This window comes from Grus americana, chromosome 2, assembly GCF_028858705.1.
Source record: "Grus americana isolate bGruAme1 chromosome 2, bGruAme1.mat, whole genome shotgun sequence".
NCBI lineage: Eukaryota > Metazoa > Chordata > Aves > Gruiformes > Gruidae > Grus > Grus americana.
In genome coordinates, this window is record NC_072853.1 from 145,865,400 (window position 1) to 145,890,352 (window position 24,953).

General features: G+C 37.7%; 1 protein-coding gene across 4 annotated transcripts in view; it reads right to left on the reverse strand.

Moving 5' to 3' along the window:
* Positions 1 to 24,953, reverse strand: part of ITGA8 (integrin subunit alpha 8) — a 111,189-nt gene that overhangs the window by 16,463 nt on the left and 69,773 nt on the right. For 3 of the 4 annotated variants that reach the window (XM_054816426.1, XM_054816427.1, XM_054816425.1), the window contains 5 exons: positions 24,239 to 24,319; positions 19,336 to 19,441; positions 17,342 to 17,500; positions 12,328 to 12,453; positions 8,786 to 8,899 (listed from right to left, as the gene is read on the reverse strand). In XM_054816426.1, the coding sequence (XP_054672401.1) occupies positions 8,786 to 8,899; positions 12,328 to 12,453; positions 17,342 to 17,500; positions 19,336 to 19,441; positions 24,239 to 24,319 (586 nt within the window). Of the gene's footprint in view, positions 1 to 3,808; positions 4,312 to 8,785; positions 8,900 to 12,327; positions 12,454 to 17,341; positions 17,501 to 19,335; positions 19,442 to 24,238; positions 24,320 to 24,953 lie in introns of those variants that run through there. The other variant, XM_054816428.1, reaches the window with a different exon arrangement.

The following is a 24,953-nucleotide window of genomic DNA, read 5'->3' on the forward strand; positions in this document are numbered from 1 at the left end:
GATAATTGAGACTGGTCTCGCATTGACATTGGCCAGCTCCCTCCGTACTTATAAGCATATCCCATCAGGTCCCTTGGACTTTTGCATGTCCAATTTGTTTAAATGTTCTCTTAATCTGATACTGCTCCACTGAAGGAAAATGTTCATTGCTGCAGGTTTTCTCTCTGGTCACAGAGGCCTCAGATTAGTGTACGTAGATTTTACCAGTAAAGACCAAAGTGAAGTAACAACTCAGCCATTTCTGTGTGCCATTCAGTAGAAAACCCATATTTTCCCTAGCCTTCCTTTTCCTGCTGATAAAGAAGTCTCATTGATGGCCTGAAAATCCCTTGCTAGGCTCAGCTCCTGGTGGGCTTTTTCTTTCCTAACTCTGTGCCTGCATGCTTGGACACTCTCTCTATATTCCCCACCCAACCCCTGCACTAGGTCAACTGACTCTGTTACCACCATTTCTATGTTTCTTTCCTGTGTCTGAGTTTTACCAGGAGCTCCTTGTTCATCCATGCAGGCCTCCTGTCTCCTTTCCTTGACTTCCTGCATGTCTGGATGGTCAGTTCTTGAGCTCAAAGGAGGTGATCCTGGAGAATCACTAGTTCTCCTGGACTCCTCTTTTCTCCAGGATCATCTCCCATGGAGTTCTTCCAAACACATCCCTGAAAAGACTGAAGGCTGCTCTCCAGAGGTCCAGGGTTGTAGTTCTGGTATTTGCCTTGTTCATTCTTTCTTCTTTTTAAAAAACAAGTTTTCTCTTCAAATATGTAAGTGTTTACTGGTGACATGAAGCCAGCACATTTATTGCCTTCTGGAACTCATTTCGCTACGCCATAATTTTGTTCTTTTAAAATATTGAGAGCAGCTGAATGTTTATTATCAGAACATTTAACCTTTCCTTGGGGTTATACTACGTATGAGCAATGCGAAGAAAACTGCCTCAAATGACTACATGGGGATAGTCAAATCAGCCCCTTAACATAAATGGCATCTAATGAAAGGGAACTACTTTTTCTATATCAACAGTGTTTGAAATGAAAAATTAGACCGATTTAATATTAGACTTGGCAAATAAGTATTTTTTATACACTTTCATGGTGCTAAACATCTATGAGATGGTCTTCAGAAAAATAATTTTTCCTTATCACACTAATTATTTTCCATTTTCAGACTCAAGCCATTCTTCATCTTTTATGCTATAGCACTAGACTTCTCACACAAAGTTCCAGCATGTTTCTGTAGCTGTGTAACGATTTGCATTCAGAAAAAAGCCCTATGTTTTCAATTCTAAGCAATTCATATTAAGCAGGATTCTGGATATGATTTATCTGATTTATAAAAGTAATCTGTAATACAGAGAACAGGATATGTTATATTATTAAAGAAATAGACATTAGACATGCAGCCTGATTGGCTAAGTTACAGTAAAGGCATTAACTTTCTTGAAACATCACATAAAGGAAACACAGCGTTTAGGGGAAAAAAAAATCCTTTCACCTACTATACATGGTTTATTTCATTTTCAGCTTATATCAACAATAAGCACATCAGAGGAGGGTACTTCCTGTGGATTAATGCATGGCTGGGGTCAATAACTTGGGTTGTGCCCATAGCTATCAACTCTCCTCAACCATTCATTAGGCTCCTGGAAATGCTGCACATCTCCATGGTTTTACAGCAATGGAGAATATAAAAGACTAGAGAGTATTTTCGTGCTTTCACAGAATTATGTGTTTGTAGCAAAGGACTTTAAAACAATGACTGCGGTCAGCATCAGTTGGAAACAGGATTTTTACTTGTACCAGCACCTTGGAGATACAGGCAGCTGTCTCTCCTACAGCCTTGCTTATAATTCTCAAGGCATTCATGAGAAACAGCATTTCTTTACCATATAATTTTTTAAAGATAATATGTTTAAATATTCAGTGTTTACTGGAAGCAGCAGGACCTGTGGTTTGCAATTCAAGCTGAGGACTTCATTATGGCTCAGAAGAAGGGGAAGAAGGAATTTGCTATTTGTGAATGTCAGCACCTAATGACCAACTGTAGGGAGCCCAGCCCTAGCTACATTGGCCTTTTGAGGTTCCCCTTGTGGTAGAACAAGCAGAGCCTGCTCTTATGCGCATCGCTGAGACAGCTATTTGCCAATATCCTGGCAAGCAGGCAAAACAAGACCATCTCCTTTGTTGCTTGTGTGGTAGATCCCTGGTGGTGCATTTATTAAGGCTTCTCTCTCTCTCTCCACACTTTCTTTTTACAAATAGCTTTTTGAACTGAACTTTCATTTAACAGTTGCGGGACATACAAGCATCCAGAAATGAAGGACAGTGTTCCCAATAAATATTCAGTGCAGTGTTTCTCTAGGTATAATAATAACTGAGACAAACAGTAATAATGTGGGAAGTGCTGGAAACTCTTGGACAATTTGAAGAAGAGTTCTCCAGGCTCCAGTGGAATGCTGGTGGTTTCTGCAGGAGGCTCAGGCAAAGACCTGAAGTCTCCCCAAAACTTTTTTTAAGGCATATGGAGGCATCTTAGTTACAGAGCAGACTAAAACACAGGGCCTACAAGTAGCTAAACTAGGGTAGGAGGAACAAAACTTTTAGGAGCTTAAAGAAGTCTGATGGGTCATTGTACTGCAGGTTTGAAGAGTTTAGCTACTCCCCAGAATGACTTTGTTCCACTGCTTCTATGGAGCATTGTTCAACTTCTCTTAAATACTTTTCTTCTGGTTAGATGCAGCCCGGTGAAGTCACCCTAATTGAAGGGCATGTACTTTATTGCAAGCTGCATGCTGCAGTGGAATTTTCCCCCCAGAATTTATGTCTGTTGCATACAGAGTTCAGTGCTGTTATAGCAATATTGGCCTTGCTTGATTAAAACTTGTTTCCCTTTGTGTCTGCTGGAGTCTGGCATATTTTAGAGACAAGAGGGTAAGCATTATGGTGTTACCTTTTAAATATATGCTTTGGGAGTTCATTAGCTTGTTTTCTTTGACCCATACCTCCAAAAACCTGAACTACTGCCAATAAATAGAGTAGCTTACATAAATGATGAGCATAGAGGTCATGCAACTATTTTTTCTTTTATTAATTTGTTAAAAAAATGCATGCACCAACTAAAAAGAGTGTCTGAGTTCACCAGTAGTAAGATATGGAGATTCTCAACAAAGTTTCTCATTGAGGAAGTACAATTAGAGCATGCATTCTAACAGTGATGGTAGCTCCAGGTGCCAGGCAATGAAGGCAAAGGGAGATGAGAGAACTGGGAGGACGTCTACCTGATGGCCCAAAAGACCAAGGTATGACATCAGGCTTATTCATTTTCCATACCCTTCCAGAACTCTCAGTTTCTTTTTATGTCCTCCTAGAGGTGCAGCTTCAGCAGAAGAGAACACCATCATTTATAAAGCAGGGATGTGGGGTTTCTTAAGCTAAGGAGGGAATTGAATTCATGTCTTCCAGTCATGAATTCTCTAACCACTAGACTGCCAGCTCTAGATTCTGCCACTGAATATGGAATAAACAAAGTCCTCCTTAAGTCTTTCAACTAATGCTGCAGATACCTCCCGAGTCATTTTTGGATTCTGCCTTCTGAGAGGGTGAAAATATTGCCGTTTAATCCTGATTTGGGTGCCTATCCTCCTAATAAGGGACAGCCCTCATGCACCACCCTGATGCTTAGTGCAAGTCAATTTGTCTGAGGTACCTCATTGTCTCTGTATGTTGTATAGGAAACTACGTATTTAGTTTCAGGTTTTGGATTCCAGTCAGGGACCAGGCACTTAAGATGTGGGTATTGCAGCACTTGTCACCTTTATTATGCCAAGCATATATTTCCATATTTAGACATCTAAAAAGAAACAGGAGCAGTGCACGTTCAGAAACACTGAAATAACAAGTATTTAACAGAGAAGCCAAAACATGGCTTTGTGTACTAAGGGAGCACCCGATTACAGCGTGGCTGACATGTTTCTGTGCTTTTCAGCTTTCTCAGATTAAAACTACATTTTTCTCCCTTCTAGCTATTAAAGTTCATGCAGTCAGGGGTGCCAAATTCAAATACCTGGCTCCGTCCAGAAGTCAAGACAGAAACAATACAATTATATTCAATAACATTAAAAGAAAAGGAAATAAACTTCCAACCTCTTGGGAACCTTGCACACTCTCTGTGGTTTATTTACATTACTGCCTCCCCAAGCTCTCCCAGAAGGAGATTTTTATCATTGTGAGGAACTTTCAATACTGGCTGAAATAATAGTCAAGAATGAGCTGAGTTCCACTTCCCACAGTGCTGTTAAGTGTCCAAAGAGCTTGGAGCCTGGAAGGGTGTTGCAAATAAGACAGATGGTATAGATTCATCATTTAGAAATACATTTTCAAAACAGATGTTTTACTAGCTAACTCCTGAGTCTTATATTAAAAAGTACCCATCAGAATAGTTCAAAGAGCACTGGGCAAGATCCCTTTGGATCTCCCTCTGATGACTCAGAAATACCATGATTAGACAAATGGGGACATAATAGAGCCCTAACAGAACACAACGTAACATAACCATGTAAGGTTGTTTCTCTTTTTCATGAATCAGGCTATTATTTGCTTGATCAGCAAGTCTGAATCCAAAAGTCAGCTTTACTAGAGGGTTCATATTTACAGCTAGGCTTTGAAGTTAATCCAAAAAAATCTGCGATTCTTCTTGGCCTTTGCACAATGTCTATCTCTGTTGACTGGTTAGGAAATTTGGGCTGCTTTATTTACTCAAACATGTCTAATCATTGCATGTCATTTAACTGTTATTTGTTACGGGAGTTTGAGTTTTAAGGTGACAGATTACAACTGTCAAGAAGCAAAGGGGTCAGCTGTTGTCAGCTAAACTAAGTGGAAGAGGAAGGAGTCACTCAATACATGACTGATCTTTTGTGGTAACAAAATAGACAGGCTGATCCATATAACTTTGATGAGAAACATGAATTATTTCATCCTAGCAGGAATCAATCACTTTCAATCAAATTCTTATCAGGTTTGCATTAGCATATCTATGAGAAGAAAATATATAATGACAGTGTGTTCCCAGTTTTAATGAGCACAAACAATTTCTTCTGCAGATCATCACATCTTCATTTGGATTGTAACACAGTTGAGGAATGTTGTATGTCACCATTATCCTGCTTTCTCTGGCATATGAAAATTTTGTACATTAATTGCTTGTGCAAAACAGTTTGGGATGTTGCTGTAGAGACAGAAACTTTTCCTCTAAGTTTTCTTTACAAATCCATGACTGTGGGGTTCAGTCTGGCCCTTGAATAGACCTTCTTGGTTCAGAATCACCAAGTCCTGATTATTTTGACTGTATTTTAATCCTCAGTTTGAATCTGCAGATTTCAGCCTAGCTAAAAGCAGTGGTTTTTTGAGCATACTTCAGTTTACTTCTGGAATAACTTTAGGAACTAGAAGTTTACAGGCTTACTAAGAGTAGATTGTGCCCTTTTTAGGAAACTAATTATGCTCTACAATCTTTTATGGTGATGGCTGTATAACTGTTAATTTTAAAAGGAGCTGTGAAAAAGGGAACTGTTTTGAGGCGAGTGGGAGGAAGGCAACCAGATCCCATCATATTATTTGCACTGTCTCTCTTCTCAGTATATAAGCTTGCATGTGGAACAGGGGTCATGTTATTCTGGTAGCTCCTTACCCATAAATGGGAGGATGCAACAGTTCTCTGGGGACTACCTTTTTTTACTTAGAAAAAAATCTGTTGCTCTGGGTTTTCTGAGCCTTTACAAGGCTTGTAAGTTACTATCTGAAGGAAACAGAGATACTTCCTAAGGATACAGATAAAAGGTAAAATTATCACAGCCCATAAAAAGCCTTGTTTGATAGCAAGAGTATGTAAGGACAGTGGAGTAAGCAAAAGATATACTTGTAGGAGTGTTTGCCATGGGTTCTCTGCTCCAAGGAAGCCTACAGGACGGCTCATCCTTGCCCCTGCCCCCAGGCTCGTATAAGGTTCCACCTCTGCCTTGAGGTCAGTGAGTGAAGGGAGGTGTGGGCATAGCAAGCAGGATTTATTAAGGAGCAAGGAGGTGCTAAAGGGACTGCAGCACTGGCATTACCTGGTGTGTTTGCACACACCTGTGTCCCAAGGCACAGCTGTGACCCTTCTCCACCATTCAGATCAGAAGGAGGGCAGAGAAGAGTGTTTCAAATCATCTGGATAAAGCACACTCTGAAGATACCTCTCTCTCTTGCCACTGGCTACAGTTAGGCAACCAGCTTTGGCATCTAACTTTCAGATGACTAAAATTTGGTAAGATAAGTTTCGCTGCTCCTGCATTAAACGTGCCACTGATTTCATGCAGTTATCCTTCTGAACCTAAGTCAGGCTAACTAAGCTTATAGCTAGGAAGAAGATTCTGTCTTTATTAAGAGACACTAAGAAAAGGAGATTTCATGTCTTCTGTAGCTACTTTGTTCCAACCGTTACACATCCTCTGTCACAACCACAAACTCAGAGAAACACTCTCTGTTTCTCATTAACTTTGTTTAGCTTTAATTTCTTACAGTTATTTCTTGTTACATACTAAACTGCACTTAGAAAAACTTTTATGAGGCTATTTCCCACTGAAACAGCTGTAAATAGCCTAGAAAATTGGCATCTAAGTATCTGTGCAAGGGGTTTCATTTATGTTTTTTTCACAAGACCTTGTTTTTAGCCCTCACAGAGTTAATTAGATTTCACCAGCAGAATGATAAACAGAAAGACTTGACTGGATTTGGAATGTGACAGGCCCAGTTCCCAGTAAGGGAGCTAAGCTTTATCTTTTGCTTGGTGAAGAAGATGGGGAAGGTTTACTGTAATACTGCTTGGACACCACAGTGGTCAAAATTATCACAGCTTGTTTCAGCCAAGGATAATAGCTCTGCCTGTCTGCCTGTCCCTGTGTGTTAGGAACAGTGAACTAGTGTGGTTAAGTTCTTAACTGAAGTTAACAGGGACTAGCCAGTGTGCAAAGGTCAACTAGTCTCTTACTGGAATTAGGAAAAAATTGGAATGAAATTCCCATCATATTTTCCAATACATATGTTTTTCCTGCAGAGATGCTTAGATACTGGTATTTTCTGTGCAAAATTTTGTAAGACCCTTGCAAAAGCTTATACCAGAAGATGTCCATCCATTACCCTGGTTTGGAAGGACAGAGAGACATCCAAGCCATCAAGCTTTTGGGCTTAAATTTGAACCAGAGCCTGCGCTTTTTTCCCACTAGCAGATGACTCACTAAGCAAACCTAAATGAAGCATTTCCAGTCTGGCCTTTCAAACACATTTGCTAAATATGCCTCCTCTTAAAAGCATTGTATTTTTGTTATGGCAACGGAAGAGAGGATATGAAAGTTTCTTGGGATTGATTAATAGAAAGAAAATGTACTGACAAATCAGGAATTAATTCACCTAGTATCTGAAAGGATGTTCTTTGTTACTGAGCTAGACAGAAATCACTTCCTCTCAAGCAAGGTCAGATAGTTCTGTGCTCTCTTCAGTCATAATAGTGTTAATAGCTGTTGCAGAAGAGACACAGAATGTGACCTGAAATCCTGACAGAGAGGTAGAAAAGACCTTTCAAGTCATCCTTTTGGTAACCACTGTAGAACAGATTTGTGACCCTCAAATGCACCCATTGTGGATTTGGAGCCATGATGGTAAGCTATTGAGCTGGCATTCAGCTTTCTGTAAATACTATCCCACCTGCTCTCTTGTTTTTCCAGGAAAGCAAGTTAAGTGAGGAAGAATTTCTTTTATCTACTCTCACATTTGAGAAAAGGGAGAAATTAACTTAAAAGGTGCGAGTAGCTTAATTTGAAGCTTCTGTTGTAAGCTGAAGATCCTCAATTCTTCTCTTGCTAGGGTAAGAGGTACTGTGGGGATAAATCATTCTTCTCCCACAGAGACAGGGAACACAGGAAGGTTCTTGCTTCCAGGTAGAAAGACTGGGGAATTCTAAATTCCTTGAAGAAGGAAGGTGATAATCAGTTTGATCAAGATAGGATCTGCAGTTATTTCCTAGTAACAGCAAACTGCATTATAAATTTCTCAATGTACTGCCCAGTGTTAAAGATATGACAACCACACAGTACTACAGACAGATGGTCAGCCATGAGGTAACAGCTCACAGTGCAATCCCTCTGCCTTATGCAGTGTAAATACAATTCTGAGATCAGATGAAGTTGGAAATGCAAGAATTTGCAAAGAGAAGTTAATTTTTTCCATGGTCTGCATTGTCACTTCTTTGTAGTGGTAAGTCACAGATTGTCACTACATGAGTGTTATACGTCCTATGAGCTTGATACATATTAATCTTCCCTAGATTAACGGAGAATGAATAACAATTTTTAAGCTGGACACAGTGTACACTATCTACTGTTTGGCTCCAAGAAAAACCTTTCATTGGGAAAGATGTGACGAATGCAGAGCACATCATGGAGACCTAAGAGATTATTGATTTGGGCCAGTCCAGGAAAGCAGAAACAAAACTAGAAAAGGTGTTTAAAAATAATCTTGGAATTTTCAAGTAAGATTCAGGATATGAATTTGAGAAGGAGTGATAGTGAGAAAAAGAAAAGTAAGGAGCATGCATGTGACTTGAACAGGAACCAGTGAGATGCTATCTTTACAGAAAGTGGTAACAAAAAGGATTTGCATTTGGCCCATTTAATGTCATCATTTGTAATCTTAAATATCCAGTCAAATAAAAGATGCAAGCACCTTAGCATAAAGAAAGAGATTTTTGTGTGCGTTACCTCCAGGAATGTTTGGGCCCACAGCCGGGATCTGATTTTCAGCGCTGCACTCTTCCCTCTTTCCAGTTGTCCCACAGTGCAGGAAATTAGGATACACTTCACATTTGTACAGTTCTGTGTGCAAAATAAAGGGAAGTCATACCTATGCTTTAAAATTTTATATAATCATTTTCAAATGCTACAAATTTGCAAAACAAATCAACTTCCCCTTAAAGAGTTTAGTCTGAAATCAGTAATTTAATCTAATCTACATGAGATACCCCATAAGTCCTTGTGAGAACTATAAACCAACGGGGAGATTCTTTTTGCACCATTAGTGAATACAACCTCCTACCTGTAGTAATGAAAATAAAAGTAATAATTTTCGACAGTATCTAGTCTGAAGAACTCTTAAAATTACAGGTACTCCAGGTACTTATCAATCCTTTGAAACATGTGCTTTGTCTTTATCTATCAGTTATTTAGTGATTTCAACACGTGTTTTTTTTCTATTCTCCATGCCTGAAGTCTTTATTTATGTTCCTAAATGTTTCCCCTGTTCTAACTCTCCTGGTTTTCTTACTGATATTTACATTATAGCAGCCAGAACATTTGCTGAGATTCATTAGTTGCTCTACTTGAAACTTGTTGTCTGTGAAACATTCCTGATGAGCAGTGATTCTGGCTCATACACAAGGTCAAAGACAAAAGCCAAGCAATGCAACTCAAAACTACACACTCTGTTAAAGTCTGCCAGAAGAATGTCACAAAAAAGGTTGAAAGCTGACTGGAAGCCACTGCAGGGAATGAGTAGAGTCTCCTGGGGCAACCACAGAAATGATGCGGTTGGTTGGGGCATAGAAAGGAAGAAAGATCATAGAACCATAGAATCATAGAATGGTTTGGGTTGGAAGGGACCTCAAAGATCACCTAGTTCCAAACACCCTGCCATGGGCAGAGACACCTTCCACTAGACCAGATCTCACAGAAAAATGATTAAAAGTGTGTAAAAAAATGTATAGGTTTATATATACAAATGGGTTTTACCTAATAAGTTTTGGGTTGATTCAGGAGGAAGGCTGAGGTTTTAATTGATTCATATTTTTATAACAAAGCAGAGAATCCTTCCCTTACAGATGCTGTACTGACTCTCATGACAGAAGGTCTTGTGACCTGGAGAGCAAAGCTAAGTTTTCACAAATACATTCCCTTAGGAGAGTGAGAATGGCTGCGCTACCAAAGTCCATACTTCAGAAAATGAGATGATGATGTATGTAACAGATCTGAAAGCACCCTTAAGGAATCCTCTATCCTTATAAACAGCTTTCCCCACAAATCTTTATCTTATTACAAGTTCAGTAGAAACTGTATGCTTAATCACTGTTTTCTAAATCTGCCTGAAAATTAAACTGTAAACCCTGGAACTTGCAACTATAAACCTTTTTTTAAAATTAATATTTCAAAGTATCTGTTTATTTGGCTTTTCATATTTAAACATCCTCCAACCAGATTTATTTATCTTGCAGGAAGGAGGAGAGCTCTTTTCATTAACCTCAGTGGCCAAAACCATATATTAACAAAATAAATCATTAGTATGCAAAAAGATCTGCTTTTGGCTGACATTTTAGGACCTGAACATGTATTTCTATTTTTCTTAGTAATGCATTTAGTCTGTAGTGATTTTCAGAACACTGTAACATTAGAACTAATGGAAGAGAAACCAAATGTTTAATAAACAGTATAAATAGAATAAGAGCTTCTCAGAACATTTTTCTTCTCTGTGAAAATGCTTTGATGAAAATGAAATTAACTTAAAATTTCTGACCAAAAAAAAAATACAGATTTTAACAAAGAATTACCTTTGGCCAATCAGTCATTTTCTGGAGCAACACTCACTTCTAATGTGTACTTCAAATGTGTAAAAAATTTTTTTAATTTTTTCTGGATCTGTAGTATGCAGTGTTGAGGGCACATAGAATTGGGACACCTTTCTAAATGAACAAATGACACAGTGCTTTTCTATGCCCATCCTGAAAAAGTCCAGTGGTAAGCACAGTACCCAATCCTATCCTAATTTGTGCTTATTGAAAGCATATTGTACTAGAAGACTGCTCATCACAGTGTCAATTTTATATTACTAAGTACTCAGCTAAATACTATCTACATCATGCAGCTGAAAAATCTCTGCTTCATATTTTAAGATGCAGACACAGTACATACTTGAGAACTTTGTTAACCACTTTCAGTTGCTGCAGTAATTTCTATGTTGGCAGCATATGGGCCTAATCACTGAGAAAGATAACTGATAATTAAGGTATTACTGAAGAATGGATTAAGTGTTCTGTGGTATAGACTGGTATGTCTTTGAAAGCCCCAGCATTTTTCCTTCAGCCCCAGTGGAATCAGATTCTTCCCAGGGTATTAGGTTGATGAAAGAATTACATAAGAATCAGCAGTGATTATTGTTTAAAATGAGTTGATCTGTGATTTTGTTCTTAATAACATTATGGTATTCATTACTTTCAGATTCTATCTTCTTCCTGTTACAAAAATTGCCAAATTAACTTTCAGAAGCAACATAATTATTCTATTACTCCAGAATACTTAGGTCTGTGAGGGTCTTTTTTTCCTATCAAATTCTGGCGATGTCAAGGAATTCGAACATGAGCTCGCAGTAAACAGCTTAATAAGAGACTGGACAGCATGAAAGAAACTCTGCCTGAGGTTCATAAAAATCAATGGATAGCACTTACTGCATGAATCCCATGACTGACCTTAAGGTCACCGAGCCTGAATACAGCCTATAGGCAAGGGGAGCTGATACCTACAATGCTGAGGTATGCTAAGGATGGGACACTGAATGAAGGAACCATAAAAAACCCCAACCTTCTGAGAATACAGCCAAGTCCAAATACTCAGATACCAGACTGACTAATCAGATCTATTTTCCCAGAAAAGAGATCTTTGCTCTTGCTCCAGCATTGTTAAAAATGCAGTGACCTGTCCCATTTGCCTTGCTTGTGGTACTGTAAAGGGCAAGAGTCTTACCTTTCCACGTGTATACAAGGACTTACTGGGGGGAACAAATATACTCCAAGCTATTTGTACGTCAGAACTGTTACTTTACATGAAAATGTTAATTTTAAGTGTGAGCTACTCTTTACAAAAGAGTCAGAATGCTAGGAGTCAAGTTAACAAGCAGAGACCTACATTTCAAAAACCAGAATCTGAAATTTAATTCATGGAAGAGTGTCCAGTTCTTTAAATCTGTGCTGAAATTCTCTGTGATAAGTGTGCCACTGCATGACCACAAAGGTTTGTCTGCAAACAGCCAGGAGTAAGACAGCCAGGAATTTGGCATGCATGATCTTGAATGTAAAAATCTGTCAAACAAAATTGCTAACCTGTGGCATGGTGATACATAGTAAACAATATTTTAAACTGAAAAGTTAAAAATCACTTAAAATAGTATTTAAAAATCTGTAAATAAATTGCAGCCACACCAACAGCCACCTTGATATATTGCATGCATAGTCCCAGTTTATAGTTTTTAGACAGCTCACCAGTATTTTTGCAGAGTTTTTCCTGTGAGGTTCTGCCACTGTGACATCCCTTCTCCTGATGTAATGAGAAATTGTGGAATTATATAAAAAAGCAGCAAGTTCAGGAGTGTCTTGTGGAATAACAAACTGGAAAGAGAAAAAATGTGAATGGTAATGACATTCATACAATGATTCTAACAGATTTGTTCCCCTCTCAGAGGTCTTGAATTTTGGATTAACACTGGTTTTTTTTTCAATTTAACAGCACAGCCATGAGAATATAATGTCTTTAACTAGGATCATGATTAGTAATAGCACAGCAAGATATTGCACAGTTATAGGAATTACAGTAGATGACATTTTTTCCACTTTTTACTGGTGTCAGTTTCATTGATGCATGTAATTTTGTTAGACCCTTGGGGCCAGATTCTGATCTCTGTCACAGGATAAATTCAAAGTTGCTGCACTGAAATCTGGTCATTAGTTCAGATCAGAATCTGCCTGTTGAAATATAATGATTTTACCAGTTTTAGAAAGTAAGAGAAAATTAAAAAAAAAAAAAAAAGGAAATCTGAATTCTAGCAACACAACTTTTGATCATTATTTGTTACAGATTTCTTCTGGTAACAACTCAACTTCATATAATGCAACAGTTTGTTCATTTTTAATCTCATATTAAAATGCATTCCCTTCAGGTTTATCTTCACAGATTTTTATTTGCCGATTAAAACCTATTTTTATTGCTGTCTTTAATTTCTACACAAAGCATTTATAGCTTCTTTCAAGAAGCCTCAGAGAATGCCTGGGAACCCAATGGCTACAGAGGGAAAGATAAATTCTAATTTATGGCAATCCAATCATGTAAAATCACAATAAAATATATGTAGAAGTTTGTAATAAGATCTGAACAGGAACTCACCTAAAAACAGACAAGACTATCCTTTAAGGGCCTCAGATTATGAAGAGCTACATCAGATCCATCTTATCAGTTCCTTTAACCTCTGAATACAAAATATCTTAAACCAATTCCTAAAGAAAATGTTTGTAATTGTAAGAAATGTTGTAGCACTAAAGGGAAGAGAATAGCTATAAGCACACAAAACCTTCCACACGCTAGTGCTGTGTAGTACTAGATTTGGAAAATTTGTACCATTCATCTGATTAAAATCATAAGGCTAAAGAAGGAACTATTTTGACATTGTCTGAGATCTTTAGACAAAAGCATCCTGCAAAGTTAAGATACTATAACTTATTAACTGACGAAAACCCCTCAAGCAAAAATAAGAATAGGGGTTTTTTTCCTATTGCTTAATTAGGTTAACATTGTCTTTTTGCAGCAAGGGAACAGTTAAATAGCTAGTAAATCTCTCCCTCTCAATGTGATAACATGTGGGAAATCTCTTTCCAGGATTCTTTCACCAGCAATATAATGACATGCCTTTGAAGAAGCCCTCAATATATGATCATAACCGATACATATGTAGAACCATTTGAATATGAGATGATTTTTATTTTTTTTTTTCCACAGATCCTAGACTGTTAGCTTCTTCAGTAGTGAACTACTACAGCAAAGGTTCAAAAACAGCCCTCTGTGATTAAGAGAAAACATACATGTTGCTTGCAACAATTTAAAGGCAGAATTTCTTCAGTGGCCTAGATATTCAGGTTAAGATATTTTTTTTATCCTTCTTAAGCCAGTAGCATGGAATTGTACAACTCTGTCTCTGTCTTACATGCCACATATTTAGCACACCATACCTTATTTTAAATGGATTCTCGCTCCCTCCCTTTAACTACAATGGACTATCTTGGTTTCCCCACCAGGGAAAACTGTACTGCTTTCTTCTCCTGAGCCTTGCCTTGAGCAGATTTCCAGATCTCTCCAGTTCTTCACTTCTCATTTCAAAACCTGGTTTAGCTTTCCTCTTTTTCTAGCCAGATAATACCCTCTGCTGCAATGTGTAACTCCACCAGAAATGTTCTGGCAGAGGACTTTGTGTAAAAGCTGTTACACAAGAAGTGTCAGTGAGTGTTCAAAAGCAATGCATTGAATGGTACTATTTTGTCTCCAGACCAGGACGTACACACAGTAATAATGGCTCTGCAGCATGAGGAGACACTGCCTCTGGACGAGGTTAGCTCCTGCCAGTCATGTTAGTGGATGTACCTTACCAACGTGGTGGATTTTAGCTGCTATTTCACTGCTTCCCCAGCAGACATCTCACTCATGGTACTACAGTGCTCAGCTACTGAGAATGTGCCATGTGTGTCATCCTGTATTGTCTGCCACAGTTGGAAACCACTGCCTATTCCTCTGGTATTTATATGCACTGGCTCCAGAAAACTACTTTTTGACATCAGTCTGGGAAATAAACCCCCAACCAACTCATTGGGAATACTAGCTCAGGACAAAAGTCCATCTGGCTGAGCCCCCTTCTCATCAACACTGTCTTTAAGCAGACGTGGAAGGAAGACTAAGAGAAGGGCATGCACACACAATGCTCCCTCCTAGTAACTTTCAGCTTCCAAATGTTTTGAGCTCAGGGACTTCCTAATCTGCATGACATTTTTGTTCATTTATTAATCTTCACTGGACTTCTCTTTTGTGAATTTGTCCAGTTTCCTCTTAAAACCATGTAAACTTTTAACCCTGACTACTTCCTTTGGCAACAAGTTCCAGACATGGAATACCTGTCGCATGAACCACCACTTCCTTTTGCTTGTTTTGAATTTGGCTCTACAGGCTTCATTTGATGCTCTAATTCCTGTGCAGTGAACACATTGCATTCCTGTGCAGGAATAGGCAGAGAGCAGTCAATCCCCACCCACGCTCTTCCCGCCACTTCTGATCTTGTGGATCATGCTTGTGCATAGTCGCCTCCTTCCTAGATTGAAGCATCCTGGTGTACTGAGTTCTTCTGCAAGGGAATCTGTTCCATATCTTTGATCAGTTCTTTTGCTCCTCCTTACACCTTTTGCAAGATTCATAACTTTATTATCCTTTCAGTCCCTCACTGCCTTCAGAGAAAGATAAGCTACAGAAAAGGAAAAGTCTCTAAATAAGAGTCTTCCCATGTGTGCACAGGTTTGATTTATCTCTGTGGAAGAAACAACAAAGCACAAAGGAAACCTTTCTACAAGACAAGAAATTCAACAATGGGGAGGAATATACTGCTTTAACTGAAACTGAACAATCTAAGTCATTTCAAAAGGGAAATGCCCAAGCACCCAAAGAGAGCTAGGTTCTGAAATCCAAGAGGAGCCAGGTATATAGTGTCCTTAGCCTTATTTGGAAATTTGAGCCAGGCATCCTGCTGTTTATACAAAACCCAAAGGAAACTGCCTCTGTATCCTCTTCCCATCTGAAGCAATAGATAAGCACTACATATTTGAAACCTGATTTGTGTATTCATGCTGTTCAGTGCTTTGAAAACCTGAAATAAGGAAAGGATGTTTAAATTCTTGCAATAATGATTGTGCATCTTAAGCATACTCTGTTAAGACAGATGGACCATTATTTCATTATTACAGGAAGATTTCAGACAAGACTCACGAGAACTTAGTCTGGCTGTTTTAACAGATGTAATCATTATCAAGTAGGAGAAGGAAGAGCAGACTCAAAAAACTTACTTAAAAAAAATTCATAAAAAATACACTGCCTGAAAATGTCATTAAGAACTGTGACACTGTTCTACTCAGGAGCTCTGCCCTCCTGGCAGTAATGCTCCCATCTCAGCTTCTTCACTGAAACTTAGAACAGAACACAGTGGCTAGGGAGGGGGGATGTCGAACTCTTCTTCATGTACTTGCAACCTGATCTGACCGGTGGCTTTGAGATGCTAGGCTTGCAAATAGAAATGCAGCAGCTCAGCTTCTTGCTCCTCACCGCTTTTGAAAAAATAGGTGGAAATGGGGCTGAAAACATTAATAGAAAAAATTGTTTCCAAACTTGCTGTGTTTTGCGTACAAAATGGAAACATGTTCTGTCTTCAGTCCCTATCCCTAATTTCCTTTTTCTTCTTCTAGAGAAACTAAATAAAAGGGTGGAATCCTAACCTCTCTGTGGCTTTCTGGGTGAAACACAAAAATCTAGCCATAATGTATTTGGTATACATCAGTTTTTCTATATTCTTGTCAGTATATATTGTAGTTCTGTCTCTTTAAGCTAAAGACTTGTCTTGTAGGTCCTGTGGTCATGAGCAATCCTCTTCACTAGAAAGATATCTCTACTGTACTGAACTCAAACCCCTCCTGGTATGCAAAAGACTTATAGCACTTTTAGCATTTGGAGCACAGCTCTCCCCGCAAGATGTTTAACAGGCTACTGGTTAAACTTGAGAAGTCTTGTTTACTTGAGAAGTGTCTGGAATCAGTTATGCTTAATAAATTGGATACCTTGGTTTTGATGGGATAATATGTAGAGCTCAGTTTTGCTAAATCTCCTGACTTTGAGGAAACCAAGCTCTTTTGACGGGATCTTCCATCACAAACACAGATCTTAAAACAGGCTTTTAGACACTGTCATATCAACACTTTATTGAGGGGGCCACTACTAGGCTTCCCCTTGTTAGTGTTTTCTCTAAACCCTGAGATCTCCAGCTCTGCGATAAAAGAAAAAACATGTCCATGGAAGGGGAAGCAATTTGGATGGCAAAAAGTTCCTAGGAGTAACGCTTCTGCAAAATTTGGCAGGGGAATTTTTTCCTTTTTGCTGGTATGATTAAAATAATTTCAGAATCATTTCCAAGTAGAAAAATTAAAAACCTGTCATGTCACTGACAAAGTTGTAACTTTTATGAGTTAATATTGATTAAGCCATAAAATAATTGTAGACTGTATGAATCCTTTTATCAAGTGGCAATATAACTGTCACACTAGAAACATTATAGACTATCTATAGCTTTCTTCTTACCCAGGAGAATGATCTCAGGGTCATTGTGAAAATTTCCCCAAACACTCCATCCCATTGTGAAATGTAAACAGAAAAAATCAAGCAAAATGCAGACAGGGATGGAAATAAAAAGGGCTGACTTACCTTTATTTGCATTGTATTAATAGGAGAGCTCGTTTGACAGTGCAATGGTCCATGTGTCTGAATATGAAGAATGTAAAGAAGAAATTCTTCTTGACTGGACACAGGCCAACCGACATGGAGAACTGTATTGTTGATGGCACTTGGTCCTATATTGTGCAGCTGTCAAACAAATATGATCAGTACTTTCCAAGGCAGTAAATAACAATGAAAAACACAGCAACCACCACTTACACATTTTCAAATTCTTAGTGTCCACAGCCCTGAAATACTTCAGGAAAGATCTACAGGTTAATAATATCATTTTATTGATGGACAATCTGTGGCAGGTAGGGAAAAAAGACCTCTCCATGTTCATCACAAAGCCAATTGCAAATCTGGGAGAACAACCCTTTTTGTCTGAGTCTGTATTCAAAAAATCCATCACCTTTCCCATTTTTTCCTACATGTGAAAGGGATGAAATTACCTAAAAAATTAAAAAAACCTCAAACCAAAACACACTAGTAAAATACACTATACAAATGTATACAATGAACCGTAACAGAATATACCTGAAAATAGTACCTGAAACTTCAGGACACAAAAGAATCACATATTAGGGTGCAGGAATAGAAGGTGTAGCACAGCTTAAACTAATTCAACACTTCTCAATTTAAATTTCCCCAAAAGAAAAAAAGGAACTAGTTTTCCTAAAGTAACATCCCAGGACATTATTATTTTCTGGGAAAATGAGTAAAGATAGAAAGAATAGAAATGAAAATATCTGGGCTATTAAAATAGTTTTCCTATATCCGTTTACAGTTTGAAAATATCTGATGACCACAGGAAGTTTGGATATGTGTTAACACTGGGCATGAGACCTAAAGAAGCAGAACACCAAGGAGCTTTACTCAAACTTTCTAGAGATGCGAGACCCTCCTTTTTTTAAATGCGTAGAATGTTTGTGACTGATGAGCTTTATTTAGAACCAAATAAAATCCACTTTCAATCTTACATCTTCTTCAGTAAACAGTTTTTAGGCTGGTGTTTGGGCTTTTTTATGCTTTGCTGATATCAATAACCCATGGAAGCGGTTTCTTTAATCATTGTAACTATTATATCACTGTAACTATTTTAATACATTTGAAGTCACATATATAGTTCCACAAAGAGCCCAAATGCTTGAGATGGGAAGATTTGTTAGAGATTTTTCAGTTTAGAGAAATGTGTTAAGAAAAGGAATTCACAAATAATATTTTGTATATTACAGTCTGATTCATTACTGTTTAGTATTAGTCATGCAAATTGTAATCTTACACTGATGATTAAGCTTAGTTGCTTATATTTTCTGGAGTGTTAGTTTATGAATTATAACCATATGCAAAACACTCTGTTTTACCCCCTGGAATAAAAGTCATCCATTCTATTCCAAAGATCGCCTGTATTCCATGGAGTTCACTCAATGCACTTGTTTCTAATCTGAACTCTTCTTTTTTAATTGATGAATCATCAATAGAAAAAAGCCAACAACGATATAAGGTAGAAATATGCATACTTCAAACATAAAAAGTTATTTTCAACAGAACATTTTCTGAGCAATGAGGTAACAAGTTACATGTATGTCTATATTTTTTTTAATTAGCTAAATGTTAAAGGAAACATATTTTTTCCTGTGTACAACATGCACAGCTTTTAATGAGAAACCAGTCAAATCACTGAAAATATTTGGCATTGATTGTAACAAGCTTTTAAGCACTGTTATTAATTCTTGTCAAACACCCAAAATATTTATAGATCACTTAAATGTCAAAGACTCCTAGCATAACCTAAGATCTCCTCCACTAACATGAACAGATACTGGGATTGTGAATTCCCACATTAAATTTGAGTAATGTGCTAAAGTCAGAATATTTACATTTGTGGCTTTATCTAGTTGCAGATAAAGTCGATAAACCACGTTCATCAAGATTCCAATGGGAGCAGCATGACGTTCAGTGGCAACATATATAATTTTTACCTCATAGATGTGTTCTACTAAAGGACCAAGTTCTTCTTCTTTTGTAGGTTCATCTTTAGGTTCCCAGTTGTGAAGTGGCAAAATAATTGTTGGGGGGTGAGACACTCTGTAATACATAAACCAGGTTAAAACAGTAACTGTTACCAGTGATCGGCTGCATTACTTTTAGAAAAAAATTAAGACCACTATAGAAACCCGAGCCCTTAAGGCCATTTTAGTTGGGTACATTTATTACAATTAGGTGAGGTGAACAATTCAATGCTTCCATAAAGTCCTTACAGACTACTGAGGGTGTGCATTAATTTCATACTTCCTCTGATAGATGGTCCTTTCCAGACAAGGGAGTGACTCTTTATTTGCAGAGAGGAATACATTTTGTCAGGAATTTACATCATTCTCACTGATGAGGCATTTGAATACATTATCCACAAAACCAGAGTAATGATACATAAATAAATGTATTTTCTCATTTCCATTTAAGGTCTGTAGATGTTTAATGCTATGCATCTTCCTTCCCTGCAATTCATTTTTAGATATTTATTTAACTGCTCTGACTATAAATTCCTTATAACCTCTGCTGTTATTCCTTTAAAAAACCTTGCAAAGCAGTCTATCTCATTTTACAGGTGGGAAACTGAGGTACAGATAGGGCAAATGACTTCCATAAAGTCACAATGGAAATTGGTGTATCAAGAAACTGAAATCAGGACTAGAACCTGAAATAGTTCTCCAGGCTTCCCATTCACTTTGCCAATAAAGTGGCAGCTAAGGCATTCCCTGAAACACTGTTGCAACTTGCAACATGTAAATCAAACATAAATGAAGGAAACAGTGACTTAATAATTGACATCTTTCTTTCTGTCTGCTATTTTATTTTTCCTTTCCTTCTCTGCCTGACCTCAAGAAAGAGCCAAGTAGTCAAGACTTTCTGTTAATGTCTCTATTTGAATCACAAGCATTTTATTTTCTGTAAAAAATGGAAGTTCCTTGGAGGGGTCCCATTCAAATGCCAAATTTAACCTTATTTGGTTGTTGAAAAGTTGGGAAATCAGATCCCAAGAATTTCTTTTAACATGGTAGGTGAGTTCTGGCACAAACATTTGTCATCTGATAGTACTGGAAGTAGCTGTTGGCGCTAAAATGGTATTACCCTTTCTTTACAGGCGTCAACTCTCACTCAGTTCTGCTGTTTTCCAGAATCTTTAGCTTAAAGAAAAGCCATAAAATTTCAGTGCTTGTTCTGTCAAAGCTGGAAGTTTGTTGACAGAAAACTGTTAAAAAAGAATTGCTAATGAGGTGGTTTTTTTTTTTTTTTTAGAATGTAACATTTGACGCAAATGATGGACTTCTATCCACTGATGTTAATTCACTTTCACTTGAGTCTAAACAGAGAAAGCACCACTGCAGATTGCCCCTCGAAGCAGAGGACAGAAGACTGGATGTTTTTGTTGCAAATGCTGACATTTTAAAATACTTTTCGAAGAAACAAACTGTTCCTGCTTCCAGATCTTATGTCATACACAATGAACGAAATGTCCGACAGAAACTTTTCTACAGAATACAGCTTCTCAAAGCAGCAAGGGATCCTGGAGAAGAACAACTTAATACCATCCAGCTAAAGTACATGAAATTTAGGGTGTCCTGGAGTATCCTGCTAACTCTAAATACTTCCCCAGTCTTCAAAAGGCCAGCAGTTTGTATTAACAAATATGCCAGAGAACAAATTTACAAGCCAAACCAAACAATAAAGAAAATGAAACTCATTCATTAAAAAGTCATTTCAGATGAGGTACTTTTAGCTTAACTTGTTGTATTTCACAAATGGCCTTGCTTGCAATAAGAATTTTAATTACTAATTGTTGTTGGAGAACAGGAACTTTCCTGTGTTGTTACAAAAGCCAAGACACAGAGACCCTTAACCTACTGCAAAAATTTGCAAACGTGAAAGTATACATAGACAAAAAGAAGCAGGCATGAGGTTTCAAAAAATGTATTTTCTGTCACATTCCCTGTGCAGTGTTTTTCTTATCCACAGAATTACAAAATGTGAAGTGTAAATGCAGACCTTCCATTAAAATGATTATAAAGTATATAAGAACGTTTATTTTAACAGATTTTACAGTTACTTTAAGGACTTCTGCTATTCAAATGAAAGTAGCAAAATCAGGTCAAATTAAACAGAAATCCTCTCTTTTGACTATTCTACTTTGCATTTAACTTAGAATATTTTTAACATTTGAATGATTTATTAGACAAGGACTTTTCCTACACTTTCAGGTGACAATGATCAGTCAAACAAGAGCACTAAAAAATAAAAGAAGTATGTTCTACAGAAAATGCTTATGTTGGATATACAATAAGAATTCTGCTAGCTGCAAATCCTCCCAGTCCAAATTACTTCCTTCCTGAATCCCTCATTTCTCTAGTGCCCTTTCAGCAGTGGGAAATAACAAAACTATAAAACTTATATTTTTATAGAAAAAAAAGGTAAGCAGAACAATCAAATCTTAGTTATCAGAGCAACTACTCATTGAATGGACTAACAAATTATCTGAAATTTCTTTTGAATAGGAGATTGAAGAGGATTTCTTCCTTTCTCACAGAGGCAGTATTTGCATGGTTCCACTGTGCAAGTATATATGCATGTATGCATATGCACAATTTGTAACTACTTACTTTTCCTCAGTAAAATGAACAAAGATTCCAATCCCACTTCATCTAACTCTGTGCAGAGCAGTAGGGAAACCAATGCAAGATATTTTCCAGTCCAAATGTGGATAGTGTCTCTTTTATTTTTATCTAGGAAATTGTGAGCAAATAGTTCCCTTGGAGCTGTATACTTTAGCATCTCTGAGCAATTAGCAAAATCTGTCAGCAAAGCATTTGGGAACTTTCCTTTGTACATGCATGCTATAGCTAATAGGAAAACTAAAAGGCTCAAGAGGAAAGGAACTGGAAATCATTTAATTAAGTAATTCATCTGTATTTAATGACCTGTTTCTTAGCACTGCAGGCAACAATTCAAGCCACTTTTTCCACTTGTGGCCATGCTCTTTCTAAGAACTGAGGATATTTTGGTCATTTTTTGGTTTCTATCTATTCACCTATTACAAAACTTTTCATTAAAAAGAACACATTATGGCACAGAAATAACATGATGGAGGCAAAAAGTTTCCAAAGAGTACAAAAAGGTTGTAAGATTTTTCTATGAAAGTGAAAAGCAACCTCACTGAAAAAAACCCAGAATCCACAGCACTGGAAGCAGCCCTCACTGAGAAGTCTTGTGTATGTATCCATAACCATTTCATTGACGCACTGAAATTCCAGGCAGTCCTTAACCTGGGTGTCCACCCATGGCCACATGTAGTAGTTGCTGTCTCCTCACACTTTCTCACATCTCTGCAGCCCACCAACTAACCCCTTTGATTCTTATTTCCTCAGCCTCTACTTCTCATTTTGTGTTACCTTCCCCCTCATTTGGTATTCTTACCTCTCTTCCTATCCAAGTCATTTCCCTAGATCAGCACTAACTACAGAAAATGAAATAATACTCTCATTTCTGTTCTTGTTAAACTTGTCTTTCAACTGCAACTTTTCAGAAATGTAAGAATTAACATATACCCACACAGTCTTTGAGTGCCAATCCTCTTTTTTCCACCTAACTCTAGCTTTAGGGTTAGTCTTCTTAACCTGGAAAGCACATACAAAATGTGATGAAAAATATTTTTTAAATCTCCCTGATTTAGATTAAATACTAGAGCAGAAAAAATCTCTGTGATCTGCAAAACGGCTGGACTCTCTGCTGGCATTAGGTAGTCAAAGTATTGTCCTAGAAGTCATAACAATAAATGGATTTTTATAAATCCATAAAAGCATAAATAAATGTGGTTTTATTTGTTAATACCTAAGGCAGCCCCTTGAGGTGCATCATATAAGAGTCATCTACCCCTCTTGCATCAGCCAGGCCTCACGGCCTGGCTCTGGGAGTGAAGCTGGGCCATGTACCTCCTGTCCTCCTCTTGCAGAGCTGAGAACGGCTAAGATCCAGAGCTGTAGTTTGAGAAGAGATGTAGGAAATCTGACATTCCAGACAAAAAGCATTTTGGGCGATTATTTGCTTTAAAAGGACATGCTGCCAGCTTCCTCCAGGATGCCAGGATAGAAGTCTAGTTCCAAGATTTTTACTGGGTTGTCTGAGATTCTTATCACCTAATTGCATTTTATAGTTTCCGAAACCAGGCTGTATGTGAAAACAGAGATAGAAATAATCATCTTTGATCATATCCTGTGCTTGTTTAGTTTCGGTATCCCTTGTGTCAGTGGATAGACACCTGCTTGAGGTGGAAATGTAAGACTCTTACAGTAGTAGCTGGTTGATCTCTTGTCATAGCTCATTCATTATTCATCCTTTCTCCAAAGGCCTCACTCTGCTCTCTGTTAGTATATGCCTTGCCATTATGTGTTTCATCATTCCAGCCATAAAAGCAGCAGATTCTGCTTTGGTATTCAGAATTAAGTGCCTAAGTGGTTGCACATGCAGACCTACACATATGAACAGGCATTTGGTACTAGTAACATCCATACACAATTTGAATGCCCAAATAAAATGTTGGCTCTGACTGGTGTTACTACAATGTGGGATTCTACAGTGCGCTGCATTTGCACAGACACTCAGTAAGTTTATTGGAGTCCATGTGGGCAGTCCTGCCCCACGTGACCTGGTAAGCTCCATCCTGCAAGTCTTGCAGGGGTGAGATTCCTTGGGAATTCTCAGGTGTTCTTCGTGGATAAGGCATTTGGGATTATAATATGTCAAAAGATTCACTACACGTGATTATTATATGTGGAAAGATTCAATACAAAAATTAGTTATCGTTATGAATTGAAATGGTTGAATACTTACCCTCTGATCTGTACTTGAGCCATAGCACTGATGTTGATATGGAGGTTGACCAAATTGCTGGTGGGATTAATCTTGTTAGAACTGGAAAAGGTTTAAAAAAGGTTATTTAGCAGAACTCTAGATACCACAGAGTTAGAATACCACAAGGCCTACAATTAGAAAGCGATGCCATTGGACATACTACAGCACAGGCTTGCCTTTGCCACTCCTCAGTCTTGTAGGACTCTGGTGTTTAAGTTTTTATTATTTGACATCATCACATGTTTAATAATATAATCAACTCAAGCTTCCTTTCAAGAATCCTATGCATGAATATGATGATACAGATTTATTTAGCTCAGAATATCATGTAAATTGCCTTGTTCAACTTGGCTATCTGTATGGATAGGAGTATCTTAATAGAATACAAGGGTGTTTCCTGCATTGGAGGAAGGCAGTGTTAATGAACAAGACAGGCTTTGTTATAATAAAATTTACTTTTATGAATCTCCAAACTTGTGACTTCTGTATGACAGAGTTTCTGAAGAAAAACAGCTAAAATAAACTGTTTCTTTACCTTTTTTTTCCTCCTCTCTCCTATCCAGAGATTGTTTACACCCTTAATCCCACTTAGCAGTGAAAACAGATCCCTATGTTTAAAGCCTAGTGCTGTCACTGATTTTATTGTCTTTTCTTATTGCAAATCCTTAGTAATAAAGGTAGCTTCTCTTACTTC